Source organism: Apteryx mantelli, unplaced genomic scaffold (assembly GCF_036417845.1).
Source record: "Apteryx mantelli isolate bAptMan1 unplaced genomic scaffold, bAptMan1.hap1 HAP1_SCAFFOLD_330, whole genome shotgun sequence".
In the NCBI taxonomy this organism is placed as follows: Eukaryota; Metazoa; Chordata; class Aves; order Apterygiformes; family Apterygidae; genus Apteryx; species Apteryx mantelli.
The window spans coordinates 36,994-46,540 of record NW_027118683.1 but is presented as its reverse complement, the minus strand read 5'-3'; the positions used below and the strand labels follow the sequence as shown (position 1 = coordinate 46,540).

At 75.1% G+C, this 9,547-nt stretch overlaps 2 protein-coding genes across 2 annotated transcripts; both read right to left on the bottom strand.

Moving 5' to 3' along the window:
- Positions 1-987: 987 nt before the first annotated feature.
- LOC136996295 (sialidase-1-like) lies at positions 988-5,393 on the bottom strand. The gene is given in 9 exon segments (XM_067317227.1): positions 988-1,134; positions 1,136-1,209; positions 1,537-1,624; positions 1,626-1,757; positions 2,093-2,275; positions 2,832-3,088; positions 4,241-4,337; positions 4,339-4,434; positions 5,144-5,393. Coding segments are annotated over 9 exon segments (1,158 nt in total). The 5' UTR covers positions 5,228-5,393.
- A 456-nt stretch (positions 5,394-5,849) lies between these two features.
- LOC136996294 (inactive serine/threonine-protein kinase 19-like) lies at positions 5,850-9,469 on the bottom strand. Its single transcript, XM_067317226.1, has 7 exons — positions 9,369-9,469; positions 7,896-8,041; positions 7,424-7,519; positions 7,196-7,332; positions 6,682-6,779; positions 6,038-6,185; positions 5,850-5,955 (listed from the first exon to the last, which is right to left on the bottom strand). The coding sequence occupies exons 1-7, from the start codon at positions 9,460-9,462 to the stop codon at positions 5,910-5,912; spliced, it is 765 nt and encodes a 254-aa protein (XP_067173327.1). The 5' UTR covers positions 9,463-9,469; the 3' UTR covers positions 5,850-5,909.
- Between the last annotated feature and the right edge of the window lie 78 nt (positions 9,470-9,547).

The window sequence follows — 9,547 nt, the reverse complement described above, 5'->3', positions numbered from 1 at the left end:
CGCCGAGGCAGAGGGGCCCCAGCGTCCGGGAGCACCCGAAGCCCCGAGCCGACCCGGCGTCCGAGACCCCAAACGAGCCCGGCGGGATCCGGTCTCTCCCCCTCCCCCCCCCCCCGCCGGAACCCGGCGCGTCGCTGCCGCCATCTTGGCGCCCACAATGGCCGGGGGCGCCATGACCCCCCCCTCCCCCGCGCCGCGCCCCGGCGGCGGCCCCGAGCGGGCGCGGCGGGCGCGGGGCGGCCCCGCCGCGCGGTATCGGCGGCCGCCGGGGCCGGATGGGCGGCGGCGGCGACGATGCGGGGCCGATGGCGGGGCCGGGCCGCGCCGCCATCACTTACCGCCGAGCGCGCTGCGAGCCGCCGATGGGGAAGAAGGGGGCGGGGCTGCGCCGACGCCACTTCCGGCCCCGCCCCGCCGGCTCCAGCCCGCGCGCGCGCGCGCGCCCTGGCCGAGGCCCCCCGTTGGGGTGGCCGCCGCGGACGCCCGACCGCGCCGCCGCTCCCGGGACCCCCCTGCCGGCGCCCCGCGCCCCCTCGCAACTCCGGCCGCCCCCCTCCCCCCAAAGCCGCGCCCCGGGTGGGTCCCCGGTGCCGCCAGTGCCAGCGCGGAGCCCCCCGTGCGATCGGGCGGCGCCGCGGGCAGCCCCGCGCGGCCCATTGGGGCCCGGCGGCGCCGGGGTCTTTCGGGGAGGGTTCGCTCGGGTCAGGCTTCGCCGCGGCTCCCCCCACCCGCCGTTGCCGTGGCGACGGCCCCCCCCATTGGCCGTGGAGGAAAGCCCCGCCCCCGGCGTCGCCATGGCGACGGGTCCCGCCGCGGGCTGCGCCGAGGCCGGCGGACCCAGGCGTCCGGGAGGGGCCCAGGCGTCCGGGGACCCCCCCAAATCACGGCGCGGAGCCCGGCTGGGTTCGAGCCCTTTATTGACCCCATCCCGGGGCGGGGGGGGGGGGGGGGGGGGGGGGGAAGGAGGGGGCGGGGCCTGGGGCGGGGTCAGAGGATGCCAAAGATGCTGATCTTGGCCAACGAGATGCTCTCTGTGGACTGGCTCCGCCCCTTCTCGTAGATGAGGTAGAGGCTGGGGGCGTCGCCCTCGGCCCCCGGGGGCGGGGCCGCCAGGGTGGAGTAGCCGCTCGGCCCCCGCCCACACCTGCAGGCCCCGCCCCCACCACGTGGTGCCATTGGTGAAGCTCCAGCGCAAGGTCAGGTTCACACCTGGGGGGGGCGGGAAAGGTCAGGCCACACCCCTGGCTGCAAGCTCCACCCACCTGCCATAAACCCCGCCCCCAGCACCCTCCTCCTCTGACGTCTGGGCCCCTCCTCCCTCTCCAGGACGCCTGGGCCCCCTCCCGGACGCCTGGGTCCTCCCCATCCCCCCCGACCCCAGGGTCCCCCGGATGCCTGGGCCCCTCCCGGACGCCTGGGTCCCTCCCCGTCCCCCCTGACCCCAGGGTTCCTCGGACGCCTGGGCCCCTCCCGGACGCCTGGGTCCCTCCCCGTACCCCCCAACCCCAAGGTCCCCCGGACGCCTGGGCCCCTCACGCTGGCTCTCGTGGGCGGGGTTGCTGAAGAAGACGAGGCCGGCAGTGACGAGGGCGCCGGCGGCCACGGCGGGGTCCACCAGGGCGGGGGTCGAAGGTCACGGCCTCGGGGGGGAGGGTCCGGCCCCCGTCCCAGCTCCGGGCCACCATGCGGCAGCGGCAGTGGTAGAAGTTCTGGTTCCGGATGTTGATGACCAGGGAGCCGTCGGGCAGCTCGTAGGGCTGGGGAAGGAGCCGGACGCCTGGGTCCCTCGGACGCCGGGGCCCCTCGGACGCCGGGGCCCCTCCTCTGCCCTCCCCGGGCACCCAGGTCCCGCCCGTCCCCCACCCCAGCGCCCACCTGCTGCCTCCCTAAATGCCGCGTTCCCTCTTCCCGGGATGCCTGGGCCCCCTCCACCCGGACGCCTGGGCCCCCTCCGCCCTGCCGGTTCTGCTCCGTCTTCCTTACCCGGACGCCTGGGTCCCACCTGCTCCCAGAGCCCCAGTTCCCCCCAGCGCCTCCCCCGGACGCCTGGGCCCCCCGCCGTGCCCCCGCGGCCCGGACGCCGGGGCCCCACCTGGCACTCGTCGGGGGTGAAGTCGAAGGGGCGCTTGGCGGCGCCGAAGGGGATCCCGCGCAGGGCGCCGCCGCGGCGCCAGTTGCGGCCGCCGTCGTCGCTCAGCAGGCAGCTGACGCCGTCGCGCTCCAGCGAGCCGTGGCCGCACACCACGAGGCGCCCGCGCGCCGGCTCGCGCCGCTTCTGCCGCCGCACGCCGGGGTGGCTGCACGCGCGCCCGCTCCCCCCCCGGACGCCCGGGTCCCCCCCGGACGCCCACATCCCCCCCCGGATGCCGGGGTCCCCCCCATACCCACATCCCCCCCCCCGGATGCCTGGGTCTCCCCCCCCACACACAGACCCCCCCATTTCCTTGGATGCCTGGGTCCCTCACCCACACTGCCTGACCCCCCCCAGACATGGGGGTCATGTCCGGACACCTGGCCCCCCCTGGATGCCTGGGTCCCTTCCCCCAAACTCCCTGACCCCCCCGGACGCCCAGGTCCCCCCCCCCCACCCCAGTCCCCAGCCCCCCGGACGCCTGGGTCCCTCCCTGCACTCCCTGATCCCCCCCCCGGACGCCTGGGTGTCTTCCCCGAACTCCTTGACCCCCCCAGACACCCCGGTCCCCCCTCCAGCTCCCCGGACGCCTGGGCCCCTCCCTGTGCTCCCTGACCCCCCCCCGGACACCCGGGTCCCCCCCCCAGCCCCCCGGATGCCTGGGCCCCTCCCCGCGCTGCCGCCGGGCGCCGCGCCGCACCTGGATGCCGTAGCCGGGCCCAGGGGCGAAGACGGCGGTGCCGACCTGGTCGGAGAGGTTGCGGGGGGCCCCCCAGGAGACGCCGTCGTCGCGGCTGCGCAGCAGCATGGTGCTGGGGGGGCCGCAGGCGGCGCGGTGGGCGCAGAGCGCGTAGAGCAGCAGCACCTCGGCGCCCGCCACCACCACGGCGCCCAGGCTCAGCCCGTCGCCCGCCGCCCCGTCGTCGGCGATGAAGCGCGTGGGGCTCCACGTGGCGCCTGCGCGAGCCCCGGCGGAGGCCGCCCGCGTTGGGGGGGGGGGGGGAGCCCCCGAGACCCCCGCGGGGGCCTGGAACCTTCCGGGGGGGGGAAAACCTCCCGGGGGCCCCAAAACCCCTCCTGGGGACCCAAAATCCCTCCTGGGGGACCTGAAACCTCCCGGGGGGCCCCAAAAACCTCCCGGGGGGCCCCAAAATCCCTCCTGGGGGACCCAAAACCCCTCCCGGGGACCCAAATCTCCCAGGGGGACCCAAAACCCCTCCTGGGGGCCCCCAAACCCCTCCTGGATGACCTGAAACCTCCCAGGAGGCCCCAAAATCCCTCCTGGGGGCCCCAAAACCTCTCGGGGGGCCCCAAAACCCCTCCTGGGCGACCCAAAACCTCCCAGGGGGCCCCAAAATCCCTCCTGGGGGACCCAAATCCTCCATGGAGCCTCCCAAGGAGCCCCCAAACTCCCTGGGAGCCCCCAAACCACCTGGGGAGCCCCAAAATCCCCCAAGGAAACCCCAAAGCCCCCCTAGGGAACCCCAAATCCTCCACGGAGCCCCCCCAGGAGCCCCCCAACCACCCGGGGAGACCCTCAACCCCCCTGGGGGGTCCCAAAACCATGCGGGGAGACCCAACCCCCCCCCAGGGAAACTCCCAAGAAACCCCAAGCCCCCCAGGGAGCCTCGAACCCCTCCCCGGAGCCCCCCCACGGTGCCCCCAAGCCCCCTCGGGGCCCTCAACACCCCTCCAGCAGTCCCAGGACCCCAAATAGGGGTCTCTCTTGGCCCCAGACCACACGGGAGCCCCGGGACCCCCAAGTTGGGGTCTCTCTTGGCTCCAAGACCCCCATATCGGTGCCCCCCTTGGCCCCAGCCCCCCCCAGCAACCCAAGGACCCCCATATTGGGGTCTCTATTGGCCCCCAGCTCCCCTTGGAGCCCCCAAGACCCCCCCAAACAGCCCCAGGACCCCCATATTGGGGCCCCCCTTGGCCCCAGCCCCCCCCAGCACCCAAGGACCCCCCATATTGGGGTCTCTATTGGCCCCCAGCTCCCCTTGGAGCCCCCAGGACCCCCCCAAGCAGCCCCAGGACCCCCATATCAGGGCCCCCCCTTGGCCCCAGCCCCCCCAGACCCCCTAGTCGGGCCCCCCCGGCGCCCCCCACCTCCGTCGATGGAGCGGCGGCAGGCGATGAACTTGGCGCCCACGTCGGCGGCCGAGTGCTTCCGGGCCTCGGCGAAGGCCAGCAGGGTCCCGCGGGCCGGTGGCCGCCAGCAGCGGCACCCGGAAGGTGTCGACGGCACCCAGCGCCCGGCCGCTGACCCACAGCAGCTGCTCCTGCGTCACCAGCGGCCGCACCTGCGCCGGCACCGCGCCGTGGGGCCGGGCTGGGGCTATGGGGGGGGGGTCTATGGGGCAGGAATGGGGCTGGGGGAGCCGTGGGGAGGGGACGGGGGCGGTGGGGCTAGGCTGTGGGGCAGGGATGGGGCCGTGGGGCAGGAACGAGGGGATGGGGAAAGTCTACGGGGCAGGAATGGGGCACAGGAGGGCCATGGGGCAGGGACAGGGCTGTGGGGCTGGGCCGTGGGGCAGGGACGAGGGAACAGGGGGGTCTATGGGGCAGGAGCAGGGCGGTGGGGCTGGGCCATGGGGCAGGGATGAGGGAACAGGGGGGTCTATGGGGCAGGAATGGGGCACAGGGGGGCCGTGGGGCAGGAACAGGGGTACAGGGGGGGATCTGTGGGGCAGGAATGGGGCACAGGGGGGCCGTGGGGCAGGGACAGGGCTGTGGGGCCAGGCCGTGGGGCAGGGATGAGGGAACAGGGGGGTCTATGGGGCAGTAACAGAGGTGCAGGAGGGGCCATGGGGCAGGGGCGGGGGGCACAGGGGAACCATGGAGGGGGCTATGGGGCAGGACATGGGGGGGGTCTGTGGGGCAGTGAGGGGCCGTGGGAGGGTCTATGGGGCAGGGAGGGGTCCCCGGGGAGGAGCCTGTGGGGCAGGAGTGGGAGGAGCCAGCGCTGCAGCCCCGCCCCGGAAGTGCCCCCCCGGAAGTGCCCCCCGGTACCGTCTCGGGGGTCGCGACCCACTCGCGGGCGGCGGCGGCGGCGGCGAGGCCGAGCAGGGCCAGGAGCGCGCGCGGGGCCGCCATGACGGCAGCGGGCGCGGCCCCTTTAAGAGCCGCCGGCACCGCGAGCGCAGCCTGCGGCAGTCACGCGCCGCCGCCGCGCCCCTATTGGCCGGGCACCGCCCCGCCCGGGGGCGGGGCCGCCCCTTAAAGGGGCAATGACCGGAGCGGGGCTGCCGCCCAACAGCCGGGTCTGTTCCCTGAAAACAAAGAACGAAAATGGGGGGAAAAAAAACTTTTATTGCCCCTTTTTCCCCCGAACGAACCCTCGATACATCGATTAGTGCTAACGAGCCCCCACGGCCCGTGGGGGAAACCGAGGCACAGCAAAATCCCGGGGGGGGGGGGGGAGCATTTTGCCATGCCCCTTTTATGGGTGGGCCCAACTTTAGCCACACCCCTTTTAAGTGCTGTCAACCTCTCATAACCCTTTGAAGAGGTGGGACCCACTTTAACCACGCCCCCTTGAAGGGGTTTCCCCCCTACACCTCAACCAAGTCCCTTTTAAAGGTGGGGCCCACTTGGGCCAAAACCCTTCGAAGAACCTGGGCTGGCTTTAGCCCCGCCCCCTCAGAGGGGGCGGGCCCTGCCCGAGCCACACCCCCATTGGTCCACAGCGCTCCCTGAGGGCAGGGAGCAGGGCCTGGCGCAGCCCCGTTGCATGCTGGGAAGCATCCAGTCCTCCAGGGGGGCGGGGGGGCAAAGGTCACGTCTCGGCCAATCGCAGCAGCGTCCCGGAGGCAGAGGGGATGCTGGGAAGAAAGGGGGAGGGGTGAGCGCCCGGCTGGGGTCAGGGGTCACGGTGGGGGTCAGGGGTCGGGTCAGGGGTCGTACCGGTGGACGAGCTGAGCCCCGACGAGGTCGTGGACGTGGTAGGCCACCCCCAGACGGGCCCCGGCCAGGCTCCGGCGCTGCCCCAGCTCCGCCAGCGCCACCTCCTTGTACCGCGAGCGCCGGATGACGGCCAGCAGCGCCCGGCGCCCTGCGGGGTCAGGGGTCGGGGGTCAGGGGGCACCGGGGAGGAGATGGGGGGGGGGAATGGGGGGACTTGGGGGAGACATGGGGGGGTCTGTGAGGCCCTACAGGGGCTGGGGGGGTCCTGGGGGGGCCCCATGGGGTGGGGGGGGGGCAATGGGGGAGGCCCATGGGGGTCCCAGGTGCATTCCAGGGGGTCCCTGAGGGGTCTAGGGGGGTCCTGGGGGCCCCAGGGGCAGCTGGGAGGGATCCAGAGAGAGCAGGGGGTATTTGGGAGGGTCTGGGGCCCCAAGGGGTGTTGGGGGGGCCCCAGGTGACCCAGTTGGCTTTGGAGGGGGTGTGGGGGGATTTGGAAGGGACCCAGGGGGCTTTGGGGGGTCTGGGAGTGACCCTAGGGGCGTCCTGGGGGGGGGGGGTGGAGGCTCCCAGGGCACTTTTGGGGGTCCCGGGGGGGGGTTGGGTGGTCCCAGGGGATCCGGGGGGTTTTGGGGGTCCCCACGCACCGCGGACGAATGCCTTGATGAAGCGCCCGGCTCCCGGCACCGCCAGCCACCAGCTCCCGGCGTCGCGCACCGTCAGCACCCCGGCTGCCACCAGCTGCCTGCAGGGACCCACGGCGGCGGGGACAAGGCACGACGGGACCCGTGAGGACGGGCCCCACGGCGCGGGGAGGGGGGCGAGATGGGGCCCACGGGGACGGGCCCCACGGCTGGGGAACGGGGACAGGACAGGGCCCCCCGTGATGGGACCCACGGCGCAGGGACGGGAGCCGTGACGACAAGACCCACGGCACAGAGACGGGACGGGACCCACGGCAGGGAGCTGGTGGGGAAATAAGGGCGGAAATGGGATGCACAGCGCGACCCCCACCCACCCCCGGGGCCTCAGCCCCGCTCTGGGGCGCCCGAACCCCATCCCGGGGGCTCCCAGCCCGTCCCGAGGGCCCCGTTCTGGCCCCGGCCCCATCCCGGGGGTCCCCGCCGCCCCCCGGGGGCCCCGCGGCCGCCCCGCTCCTACGTGACGTCGGCGTCGGCGAAGCCCAGCGCCCGCATGCGGCTCTGCTCGTAGCTGAGCTCGGGGCAGGCGGCCACGGCCGTCTCCAGGAAGCGCCGCACCAGCCCGGCCTGCGGCTTCCCCGCCACCGCCTGCAGCACCTGGGGGGGGGGGGGGGGACGGGGGGGGTCAGCGCTGCCCCACGGCGGCGGCAGCAGCAGCCCCACGGCGCCCGCGCCCCCCCTCGCCCACCTTGGCCGTGTAGGGCTCCATGAAAACGACCCCCAGCGCGTCGGCCTCGAAGCCCAGGTGCAGCAGCCGGATCCGGCCCTCGTCCCTCAGGCGGTTCTGGGAGGAGAGGGAAGAAGTGTCAAGCGGGAGGGGCCCAGGCGTCCGGGCGAGCAGCCCCCACCCACCCCCAAAGGAACCCAGCGCCCAGGGAAGACCCTGCTCCACCTCGGAGATGCCTGAGGGGACCCAGGCGTCTGGGTGCCCCCCCCTCCCTGGGGACCCAGGCGTCCGAGCACCCCCTGCCCAAGGGACCCAGGTGTCCGGGCTGCCGCCTCCTCCCCGAGGAACCCCAACGTCCGGGTGTCTCCCTCCCCTGCCGAGGGGGCCCGGCGTCCAGGCTGTTCCCCCCCCTCCCCCTCCCTGGGGACCCAGGCATCCGGGCCGCCCCCTCCCTCCCTCCCTGCCCCCGCGGGGCCCCGGCGTCCGGGCGCACCAGGTGCCGGTCCACGGTGGTGCGGTCGCGCACGAGGCTGTAGAGCTGGTGCCGCAGCACGAGCGGGGGCAGCGCGTCGCCGAAGAGCCCCCGCGGGAAGAGCGCGGCCACGTCGCGCAGCGCCGCCTCCACCGCCTGCGGGGAGCCTGCGGGCCCAGGCGTCCGGGAGACCGTTGCTGCCCCCCAGGGACCCAGGCGTCCGGGATCTCCCCCCAGGAACCCTCCCCACTGCTTCCTGGGGACCCAGGCGTCCGGGAGACCCTCGCCCCCCCCCCCCCAGGGACCTAGGCGTCCGGGGGGCCCAGGCGTCCGGGAACTCCCAATTCCCCCAAATAACCCACAAACCCAGGCACCTCCTACCGCCCCTCCCAGGGACCCAGGCGTCCGGGACCCCCAACCTCCTCCCCCCCCCAAGGGACCCAGGCGTCCGGGGGGGCCCAGGCGTCCGGGAGACCTTCGCCCCCCCCCCCAGGGACCCAGGCGTCCGGGATCTCCCCCCAGGGACCCTCCCCACTGCTTCCTGGGGACCCAGGCGTCCGGGAGACCCTCGCCCCCCCCCCCCCCAGGGACCCAGGCGTCCGGGAGACCCTCGCCCCCCCCCCCCAGGGACCCAGGCGTCCGGGATCTCCCCCCAGGAACCCTCCCCACTGCTTCCTGGGGACCCAGGCGTCCGGGAGACCCTCGCCCCCCCCCCCCCAGGGACCTAGGCGTCCGGGGGGCCCAGGCGTCCGGGAACTCCCAATTCCCCCAAATAACCCACAAACCCAGGCACCTCCTACCGCCCCTCCCAGGGACCCAGGCGTCCGGGACCCCCAACCTCCTCCCCCCCCCAAGGGACCCAGGCGTCCGGGGGGGCCCAGGCGTCCGGGAGACCCTCGCCCCCCCCCCCCAGGGACCCAGGCGTCCGGGATCTCCCCCCAGGAACCCTCCCCACTGCTTCCTGGGGACCCAGGCGTCCGGGAGACCCTCGCCCCCCCCCCCCCCAGGGACCTAGGCGTCCGGGGGGCCCAGGCGTCCGGGAACTCCCAATTCCCCCAAATAACCCACAAACCCAGGCACCTCCTACCGCCCCTCCCAGGGACCCAGGCGTCCGGGACCCCCAACCTCCTCCCCCCCCCAAGGGACCCAGGCGTCCGGGGGGGCCCAGGCGTCCGGGAGACCTTCGCCCCCCCCCCCAGGGACCCAGGCGTCCGGGATCTCCCCCCAGGGACCCTCCCCACTGCTTCCTGGGGACCCAGGCGTCCGGGAGACCCTCGCCCCCCCCCCCAAGGGACCCAGGCGTCCGGGGGGCCCAGGCGTCCGGGAGACCCTCGCCCCCCCCCCCAGGGACCTAGGCGTCCGGGGGGCCCAGGCGTCCGGGAACTCCCAATTCCCCCAAATAACCCACAAACCCAGGCACCTCCCACGGCCCCCCAGGGGACCCAGGCGTCCGGGGCTCCCCAGCCCCCCCCAGGGTCCCAGGCGTCCCGGTACCGTGCAGGGGGGGCTCCCCGGGGGGGGCCTCGCCGCGGGGTCTCTTGGCGCTGAAGGTGTCGGCGAGGGGCCGCCGCCGTCGCCGCCGCTCCATGGGGCTGGAGGGGGGGACGGGGGGGGGTCAGCGACCCCCGGCGGCGCCGCGGCCCCCCCCGGCCCCACAGCGCCCCTCCGGCCCC

Bases quoted from the DNA above. Each gene is read 5' to 3' on its own strand.
- LOC136996294 (XM_067317226.1), bottom strand. From the start codon at position 9,462: ATGGAGCGGCGGCGACGGCGGCGGCCCCTCGCCGACACCTTCAGCGCC. The intron at 7,333-7,423 runs GTGGGCGAGGGG...CCCCCCCCCCAG, and splicing joins TGGAGCCCTACACGGCCAAG to GTGCTGCAGGCGGTGGCGGG. The intron at 5,956-6,037 runs GTACGACCCCTG...CTTTCTTCCCAG, and splicing joins GGGGCTCAGCTCGTCCACCG to CATCCCCTCTGCCTCCGGGA.